The sequence below is a fragment of the Hordeum vulgare genome, chromosome 2H, assembly GCF_904849725.1.
Source record: "Hordeum vulgare subsp. vulgare chromosome 2H, MorexV3_pseudomolecules_assembly, whole genome shotgun sequence".
NCBI classification, from domain to species: Eukaryota; Viridiplantae; Streptophyta; class Magnoliopsida; order Poales; family Poaceae; genus Hordeum; species Hordeum vulgare.
In genome coordinates this window covers 198,005,183-198,015,745 of record NC_058519.1, presented here as the reverse complement: position 1 = coordinate 198,015,745, position 10,563 = coordinate 198,005,183, and the positions used below count along the sequence as shown (strand labels likewise).

General features: G+C 45.5%; 1 protein-coding gene across 1 annotated transcript; it reads right to left on the bottom strand.

Moving 5' to 3' along the window:
• Positions 1 to 5,258: 5,258 nt before the first annotated feature.
• Positions 5,259 to 10,465, bottom strand: LOC123425821 (cysteine-rich receptor-like protein kinase 6). The gene is made up of 7 exons (XM_045109556.1): positions 9,571 to 10,465; positions 7,000 to 7,125; positions 6,747 to 6,886; positions 6,448 to 6,658; positions 6,089 to 6,326; positions 5,846 to 5,996; positions 5,259 to 5,764 (listed from the first exon to the last, which is right to left on the bottom strand). Exons 1-7 carry the CDS (start codon positions 10,412 to 10,414, stop codon positions 5,471 to 5,473), a joined length of 2,004 nt encoding a protein of 667 aa, XP_044965491.1. The 5' UTR covers positions 10,415 to 10,465; the 3' UTR covers positions 5,259 to 5,470.
• Positions 10,466 to 10,563: the final 98 nt, after the last annotated feature.

The following is a 10,563-nucleotide window of genomic DNA, read 5'->3' as shown; positions in this document are numbered from 1 at the left end:
AGCTAGATGGCTTCTTCTCTCTCTTGGATCTTCAATACAAAGTTCTCCATGATCTTCATGGAGATCTATCCGATGTAATCCTCTTTGGCGGTGTGTTTGTCGAGATCCGATGAATTGTGTATTTGTGATCAGATTATCTATGACTTATATTTGAGTCTTTGCTGATTTCTTATATGCATGATTTGATATCCTTGTAAGTCTCTCTGAGTCTTGTGTTTTGTTTGGCCAACTAGATCTATGATTCTTGCAATGGGAGAAGTGCTTGGTTTTGGGTTCATATCGTGTGGTGACCTTTCCCGGTGACAAAAGGGGCAGCAAGGCACACATCGTGTTGTTGCCATCAAGGGTAACAAGATGGGCTTTTATCGTAGATATGAGATTGTCCATCTACATCATGTCATCTTGCTTAAGGCGTTACTCTGTTCTTTTGGACTTAATACACTAGATGCATGCTGGATAGCGGTCGACGTGTGGAGTAATAGTAGTAGATGCAGAAAGTATCGGTCTACTTGTTTTGGACGTGATGCCTATAGATATAATCATTGCCATAGATAACGTCACGAATTTGCGCGGTTCTATCAATTGCTCGATAATAATTCGTTCACCCACCGTCTACTTGCTCTCATGAGAGAAGCCACTAGTGAACACTACGGCCCCCGGGTCTATTCACCACTATCGTATCCACTTTCGCTTTTACTTTGCTTTGTTTCCTTTTTGCTTTCAGTTGTCACTTTGCAAACAATCTATAAGGGATTGACAACCCCTTCATAGCGTTGGGTGCAAGCTCTTTGTGTTTGTGAAGGTACTTGTGACTTGACGCAATCCTTCACTGGATCGATACCTTGGTTCTCAAAACTGAGGGAAATACTTGTCGCCGCTGTGCTACATCACCCTTTCCGCTTCGAGGGAACACCAACGCAAGGCTCCAAGGCCACGGGGGGGATCCTTTGCATATTTGCCAAGGAAGTCCCTAAAGGCATAGCCGTAGCAGAAGGATTCCTGGTGTCGTCAACACGCTTGTTTCTCGCGCCATTGGAAGGTCTTTTGTTGCAGTAGCACGCGTCCACACAACCTTTTCGACTAGGGATCATTTAGGATAGTCATCATATAATGCATAGTCTCACAAACAAGTCACGTACTTGTTAATACACATCATTGATAATGTCCAATGACTATATTTATTCATAAACACCTAGGAAATATCACCATACATGATTGCTTCTAGGGCATATGTACAACACATACTTCCTATTCTTGGTTGATATGAAAATAAAGTGTTACTAGTGTAGGGAGGTGTTACAACAAGGTGCCTAGGGTGTCTAACTAGGCTGCTTGAGGTGTTGGCCTAAGACCACAAGCATGGATTCTCCTTCCTGGTCCTCTAACTTGCATTCTGGATTCTTATGTTGCTTAACATGTGTGTGGTGGTAGCTAGCAAGTGTCTTGAGTGAACTTCAAGTCCTCTCTAAAAATTGCCATAACCCTCTGCTTATATAGATTTGGGATACCACAACGACCAATTTAGTATGTGTGAACATATACAAAAGAAATTGGACGCCCACCTTTCCCTCAAAAAAGTGGAAACCCGCCTTACGTGGTTAGAACTTGTCTTTACTTTTTACTTGATGTAGACGACAAGCTAGTATTTGTAGTTTGTCAGGAACTCTAGTGCTGATGTCAAATATCCTATCTCGTGGCTCCATCCTGTCATCGTCCACCTTGATGTGACATGAGGCATCACTCCCCTTTAGTACAAAATGTAGCTTGACTTCACTGATAAGGTCCGCACCTTATCGTACCGAGGAGCTCGCAGCACCTGTAAATCATGATGCTAATTTACTATGCATAGACTAGTGGTAGGGGCACCGTAGCCCATCACACCCACATTAAATGTTTAGTCAAGGACATGGCCTATCTGTTGTTGCTAGAGCCGTCTACATGCGAGCCATGTATGCCGGGGAGACCAGTGTTAGGGACACCGAGCACCGTCCTTAGACGTGACTGTTGTCTTGTTTGGATCCGATTTAGTTAATGAAGAAGTAGTAAACCTTCACAAAGATATGTGTGCAATTGTTTAAATGGATCCTTCTAGATGTTGTGGTCTTATTTGAGTAGAGAAATTCTAGCGTTATTTCTTTTCTCGTCGACCTGGCTTTTCGGGATGGACGATCTGTCGGAATTCTCTGATACCACTGGTTTTTGATATGCGGACACATGTATTTTCTTCAAAGACCAAGATATCCGGATACATCCGTATGTTTAGGACCCCAATATCCAAGGAAGGTTCTCTCATGCGCTCTTCCCAGCAAACGCCAAACCTACCATGTGAGATCAACTAAGGTTTTCATGGCAATTTTGTAAGAATTTCCATGTTTGAAGGTGGAAACTGCCATCTAGCACTTAAAAACTGAAAAAATTACCACATGTCACAAAAAGTTACCGTTCATTCGACCGTGATCAAATAGGTTTTGGGAGTATCCCTGGAATCTCCCTCTCACGGACCGTGATCTAAGGCGATATGCCGCTCCCCCGTTATCCCTTGCTTGTCTCCCCTATGGATAGCCCCCTGCCCCGAAAGATACAATTTTTTGTCTAGCAGCTACTCCGTAACCGCCTCCCTTCAGGGACGGATGTGCTTAAGCGGCACGACCCCGGGGGTGGCTTGTGCCTCTTATGCGTGGTCCCGAAGACGACGACGCACATCATTTTCTCTTGTACGATGGCTAGGCACTATGGGAATTCATACGTGAGCCTCTTGGGCCCGACTAGGAGGCCGAGGACCTCACGAAGTTTCTCCACTCCAAGGCCACCCAACGTGGGCGGTGCCGGCGATTATTTTGGCTGATTTTAGTTGCTATGTCCTGGACCCTCTAGACGACTCGTAATAAGATGGTGATTGAATGAATCTTCCTGAGGCAGGCGACCGACTCCTTCAAATTCCTTGCTTTTCTACAGCATTGGCATCCGCTCTCTAGGATGCGAGACCGGGTTCGTCTTGATGGCATGCTCGATGCGCTTTAGGCTACGGCGTGTCGGCTCGCTTACTAGTAGGACCCATGATGCCTCGTCATTAGGTGGCTTTTTTCTTTTTTCTTTTACTTTCTTTGGCTATGATGTGCCGCAACCCCGGTTGTCTTATGTCTTTGAACTTGTCTGTGGATTGGGTGGATCGTTACTTTATCTATAAAACGGGCGAAAGCCTATTTGGAGGGAGAGGGTGAGGGAACGTTCCCGAGTTATCTTTTTCATATAAGTTTATAATTTAGGTTGGCACATTTTTTTGATAAAGGGCTTTTATTACTTAAAATTTTAAGCATTACACCCGGCCTCTGCATAGCTAGGATGCACACAACCATAGTTCAAAAAACAACAAAAAAATAGTGAAACAGCAACCGATGTAATACAATCATGTAAGAGTAAATGGCCATCGCCTATGGAGGGACTATCCGGAGATCACGTTACCATCCATGTGGGATAAAAATATCCCTCACCACTTTCTCCAATCGCACAAAAGCCGCCGTAAAAAGGTCTCGAAACTCCGTCTGTTGTAATGTGGACCACGAACGGAGAATACATGTGCATGCGAAGATAATCTGCAGACGAGAGTATTTTTTATCGTTAAAAACCTTGTCATTTCTACTGAGTCATAGAGACCATATAACGGCAAACGCTCCTACCCTTAAAATGGTTCTAAACTTAGTATCAATCCCGAATAACCAGTTACCAAAAACATTGGCAACTGAAGTAGGTGGATACAAGTTGGAAGCCATATGGATAGCTGACCAAATAGATCGTGCAAACTGGCAATCAAAGAATAAGTGTTTTATTGTCTCTTCTTGAGGATAGAATACACACTTCGTTTTGCCATGACAGTTCCGCTTGACAAGGTTATCTTTAGTTAAAATGACCCCTTTCCGAAGGTACTACATAAATATCTTTAGTTTTATGAATCCTTCATGCGCCATATTTTTTTGTTATTATCGACTGGCACTTCAGCCTGTGCCAGCGCCCTATACATGGAGTCCACTGAGAATTTCTCATTCTCACATAGATTCCAATGGAACTCATCGGAACCTTGTGACAGCTGAACCGAGGCCAGGCGTCCCAACAAGTCATTCCAAGACTGTAGTCTCGTAATAATTAAGTCTCTTTTGAAAGTCAGGACCGGTGGCGAAACTTGTATAACGGAAGCAAGTGTAGCACCTTTTTGTCGCACAATATTATATAGAGCCAGATATTGTTCTCGGAGGGTGGTATTCCATAACCCCTTGGCCTCCCAGAATCTAATTTCCGAATCATCCTTAATCTTAAATACCCCAAAGCGAAAGAAATGATTCTTAGTCGCCATTAGGCCACCTCAAAAATGTGAGTCACCAGGTCTCCACTGGACTTGTGATAGCGGTTTTGTGCCTATGTATTTTCGTTTAAGGAGTGTTTGTCAGACATCATCCTTCGTAAGTAGCTTAAACAACCACTTACCCAAGAGGGTTGAGTTCTTAACCTGCAGGTCATGTATCCTCAGTCCTCCCTGGTCTTTTGGTCGGCATACGACGTTCCATTTAGCCAGTCGATACTTCTTTTTCTCACTATCCCCTTGCCAAAAGAATCTCGATCGAAAATACTCTAATCTTTGCAGAACTCCTTTGGGTAGTTAGAAGAAAGATATCATATAAAGTACCGTATTAGTGAGTACTAAATTTATGAGAACGTGTCTTCCTTCCGGGATGGCAATTTTCCTTTCCAACTCGCAAGTCTTTTTTGCAGACGCTCTTCGACGTGTTTCCATTCGGCATGTGTTAATGTCCTATAATGTATTGGTATACCCAAATACTTGATAGGAAATCGTCCTTGCTCACATCCAAATAGCTCAGCATATTGAACAGCTGCGTCCTGAGCCTCGCCAAAGCAGAACAATTCACTTTGATGGAAATTAATTTTTAATCCCGATAACTATTCGAAAGCTGATAATATTAATTTCAGATTGGTTGCTTTCTCCAGGTCGTGTTCCATAAAAAGACTCGTAGCGTGTGTATATTGAAGGATTGATAGTCCACCATCAACCAGATGTGGGACTACCCCTTTAATCTGTCCATCTTGCTTAGCCCGGTCAATCGTAATGGCCAACGTATCCATCACTAGATTGAATAATAGTGGGATATAGAGTCTCCTTGACTTAATACCTTCTTCGTTTTAAAATAGCGTCCAATGTTTTCATTGACTTTATGGCAATGCTAATTTACGTTGGCACATGAACAAAATGATTCTTGCAAAAGGTCGTGGTATGCTGCACCAGAGCAACATTGCATTGAAAGACATCTCTCAATCTTTTTTTTTCAATGAAGTACATCTTCACAGAATGTGTGTATCACCTACGCAGAGTGGTCCTCCTTTTCTTCTTTTTTTAAAGAAAATAAGGTTTCTTTACATGCCCTTAAGCGCGAGGCATCCATTAATCTGCAAACTGAACTTGCTAAGCAGGACCATCCTGCAAGGACACGGTGGACACGGTGGACGCGATGACGACCGAGTGATCGGCACCGGCGTTCCTTGCATAGAACGCCGGCTTGGACGGGGCGCTGAGAGAGACTGTTTCGCCTCCGAGCATCATGACCACCGACGACATCACCGGCCTTTCCGCCGGGTTCCCCTGAACGCACAGAAGCCCTACGTGGACGCACCTTCGGACGTCGCTCTCCGAGAAGCTGCTGCCGATGCTCGGGTCCATCGTAGCCAGCACTGTTCCGGCCGTCCAGTGCTCCCATATCTGCGCCATTCGCAGCAGCCATGAGCTCAACATTCTTCGTACATACATACATTCATTCAGATACAGAGGAACATCACGTACCGTGGTTAATAGATCTTCAGACTGCTGGGAGTTGTAGCAGTCGTTGTTCTTCCTCCCCGTCACGATCTCCAGCACCATGACCCCGAAGCTGAACGCGTCCGACTTCACAGAGTAGTTCCCGCGCATCACGTACTCCGGCGCCATGTACCCACTGGAACAACATGGTGGTAATTCAATTAGTTTCTCTGCGCGATCGGACGACTAAGCTCACCAAATTTTTGATATGTATGGCATGGTACTGACTATGTTCCAACGACTCGGCTGGTGACGGCCTGCGTCTGGTCTCGCCCGAAGAGCCTGGCGAGGCCGAAGTCCGAGATCTTGGGGTTCATGTTGGTGTCTAGCAAGATATTGCTGGCTTTGAGGTCACGGTGGACGACTTTGAGCTGGGAATCTTCGTGGAGGTACTGCAGGCCTCGAGCGATCCCGTTTATGATCTTGTACCTCTTTCCCCAATCAAGTTGCTCGCGTTTCTCTGTGTCTACGACAATGTTCAGAGATTAGCAATGGTCAGTGTATGCAAATACGCAGTGGCACCACAAGTTGCAGAGAACATGGAGATAGGAACTGAAACAAATGTGATGAAAGAATTATGTCAGTACCGAATAGGATCTTATCGAGGCTCCGGTTTGGGACGAACTCGTAGACGAGCAGCCTCTCCTCGTGCTCCAGGCAGACGCCGACAAGCCTGACGAGGTTCTTGTGCTTAAGCTTGGCAACCAAGGCGAGTTCATTCTTCAGCTCCTTCACTCCTTGTGTTGAGCTTTTCGACAGTCTCTTCACTGCTATTTCTTCGCCGTCTGGGAGAGTACCCTGCGCAAATCAAACCAAGACGACTAAGCTCACAAATTTTTTGATGTATTTTACAAGTTTTATTCAAGATATGTCCGGCGCTTGGCACCTTGTACACCGCACCGAATCCACCTTCGCCAAGCTTGTTGGCTTCCGCAAAATCCCCGGTTGCAGCTCGTAAAGTTGAAATGTCGATCAGCATCGAGTCCACACTTTCAATGTCCTCGGCCTCGCCAGAATAACCTGTATCTGTTTAAACATCAGTGACGTTTGTCACCACAATGGGGTCAGTTTACAGTTATGTCATTCTAGGCCCCATGAATTGTTACGCGTCATCAGTTTGAGAATTTTGCAGGGCATACATGGCTGCTTTGCTTCTGCCAGTGGCCGCCGCCTCCTCCAGAGAAGGAAGCAAACCACAATGTTTATGGCTGCTGCGGTAGGTAGAAGAACTATAAGAACCATGCCAGGAACACTGTACTTTCTCCCTGTGAATTAACCAATTCAAGATGACAAATATCAGGTCAGCCGAGATTTGCAAATCTGAACGGGAGAAACATATAAGGTTACTGAAGTGTCGAGCTGGACTTGCAAGAAGAAATGTTGGTCTTCGTTTTGTGATTGCAATAAATGAGTTTTCCACATTGATGGAGAGGCAAAAGCTAATGAAAAGGTTCTATTCTCTTAAAAGAATCGGTTTTGCTGAGCTGAGTTTCAACTATGGTCTCAATCACTTTTCACCTCCCATATTTGCTAGATTCATTTTTTTTATTATTATCTCGGGAGCTGTTGGGTGCCTGGTTCGTCTCGTACGAGCAACTGTCCATGTATGAGTTTAAGCCGAGCCTTTGCTCTTTTGCCTGAGCTAAAATATGTGGGCTTTCTTATTCTTTTTTTTACCCGGCCGAAAAGGGGAGATGAGGGTCCAAGGAACGTTGCTTGCTTTTTGCATGTGTTGTCATCTGTTCACTATATAGCTTCTAGGGACAAGCTCTTTTTTTTTTTGCAGGTGAAAGGGTAAGATCATTGTAATAAATTTTTAAAACAATTTTTTCATGATTAATTACTGTTTTTTGTTTTTGCTGGCTTCGACCCGCATCGAAAGCGGGGCCATTTGTTGAAGATCTATATTTTTTTCTTATTTCACTATATATATAGTAGAACATTGTTTCACTATTTTCCCTTTTTATCAACTTCAGTATATTTATTTTGTTTTAGATTAATATTCATTTGTTACTTGTGATTTTAAATTGATTTCTTAGGTTTTTCAAGAGGGGGCGCAACTGTATGTTTCTAAGGTAGGACGTAATTACATATTTTTTAAAGCGGGGCCGTAACTGCATGTTTTTAGACGGAGTCGCAACTGTATGTTTTCAAAAGGTGTCACAATTATACGTTTCTAAGGTGGGTCGCAACTGCATATTTTTAACGCGGGGTCGTAACTGTATGTTTTCAAGAGGGGTCACAAGTGCATGTTTTTAAGGTGGGGTTGTAACTGCACGTTTTTAAGGCAAGGTCGCAACTGCATGTTTCTAAGGCGGGGTTGCAACTGTGTTTTTAAGGCAAGGTCGCAACTGCATGTTTCTAAGACGGGGTCGCAACTGTATGTTTTTAAAGCAAGGTCGCAACTGCATGTTTTTAAGACGGGGTCGCAACTACATGTTTTTAAGGCAAGATCGCAACTGCATGTTACTAGGACGGGGTCGTAACTGCATGTTTTTAAGACAGGGTCGCAACTGCATGTTTCAAATACGGGGTCGCGGTTGCATGTTTTTAAGGCAGGCTCGCAAATGCATGTTTTAAGGCAAGGTCATAACTGCATGTTTTTAAGGCAGGGTCGCAACTGCATGTTTCAAAGACGGGGTCGCAATTGCATGTTTTTAAGACAGGGTCGCAACTGCATGTTTTAAGGCAAGGTCGTAACTGCATGTTTTTAAGGTAGGGTCGTAACTGCATGTTTCTAAGGCGGGGTCGCGACTGCATGTTTCCAAGAGGGGTTGCATGTTTCGAAGGTGGGTCTCAACTACATGTTTGTAAGGCGGGGTCGCACTGCATGTTTTCAAAGGAGGTCGCAGTTGCATGTTTTTAAGGTGGGTTGTAATTGCATTTTTCTAAGCCGGAATCGTAGTTGTAAATCATATTTTAGCCGATTACAACTACGATGAACATTTCTTAAATTTGTGAATATTGTTTTATACTCGCAACTTTTTTCACCTTTTTGCAATTGTTAATCTCATGAGGATTTTTTTTAAAAAATCCTTTAAAAATCCATCCTTTTAATCATGATATTTTATGAACAAATTCAAGGATATTTATTTCTAAAATTATGATTTAAAAAGGGCACAATTTGAACATATCATTTTGAAATTTTGAACTTTGAATTTCATGATTTCAATTTCAACATAAATTACTTGACACACTATAAATACTCTGCATACACATCCACACGACCCAACTCTAATGTTTTCTCACAGGAAACATTTGCATCAGAGTGTCAACCAACGGAAGGAAGCTTGACCTAGTAAAAAAACCTACGACCAGGCCCATAATTAGACAACGCCCACGAGACAAGACACAACGGATAAAAATGGAAAGAAACGAGCAGGTTGCTGACCACCTAAAAATTCCTATTCAAATTAAAAAATACGACAGGTGACGTCAGCCGACTGACACCATACCTGTGTCTCAGCCGGCTGAGAGTTGCAGGCAATCCCAAAAAAAATACTTTTATTTCGAATTCTGGAAGGCGAACAGAACAGTATCAAAACAATGTGCGGCTCGGGTATTTTGATTTCGTTATGCAAGTGGTCTAGAACTATGCTGGGCTGCTGGCGTCTCGCACCAAATGCAAGTTGCGATAGATGGGTGATGTGTTGTCACTGTCAGTTCTCACAGTGGCCCAAAGAATTAAACAAACTTTGACTTTGACTCACCTTCTCCTGCCGCCGCCGGTGGTGTCAAAACGTTGGGAACCATGGCCGGCGCCGACGCCGGTGCGCCAGAGCTGGGCGACGTTCCTGCCAGCCGCACCATCACCGGGCCATTGAAGAAGGGCGTCGTTTCGTAGCGGTAGCTGCACCTCATCCCAAGAATCCTGGCCCCGATGGCGTCCGTGAACAGAGGCGCCGACGTCTTGATGTTCATGGCGAGGCAATCCCGGCACCTCTCCGGCGAAAGGTCAGGCGTGCACTGCGCCCAAGCGTACACCTTAGGGAGCTCCCGGTCGAAGTCGGCCTCCCCGGACGCATAGAGCCGCGTGGAGTTGGTGACGGCGTAGTTGACGGTGGCGTTGAGGAGCGCGGCGACGACGCTCTGGAACCGGGCCGGCTCGGCCGTGGCGTTGAAGTTGTTGCGGAGCGGGCGCGTGGGGTTGTAGGTGGTGTCGTCGTCGGGGCGGGACTGGATGTTGGAGTAGTGGAGCACGCAGGAGTCGTAGTAGATGGTGCTGTCCCGGCTGTAGGGACAGGCGTTGGGCAGGTCCTGGAAGGCCTGGTCGAGGCAGGTGAAGCAGTAGGAGGCGTTGGCGTCGCCGCGGCAGAGCGCCAGGGCCCAGACTTGCTGAGGGACGGCGCCGACCAGGGCCGTGGCGAACAGGTCCGGTGACTGGGAGGCGTTCCTGGGAAGCGTCGCGCCGATGCGGTTGATGTTGGCCAGGTACTGGCTCTTGGCAGCGTAGGTGCTCAGGCCGCATATTGTCCACGGGTATACTCCCGCGGCGGGGGAAGCGAGCAGCGCGGCGGCGACGATGACCACAGACAGGACCTGGTGGTGAGCCATGCTACTAGCCTACTCTGCCACGGATGGTGGTGGAACTGGAACGGGCGACTTGGTGGTGGCTTTTGTAGGCCGAATTAAATTTGACCGTCGGACACTTTAGCCCCCACTTTGCCCCTTGGCTTTGACTCAAGAAAAGTATTTAAGCGAAC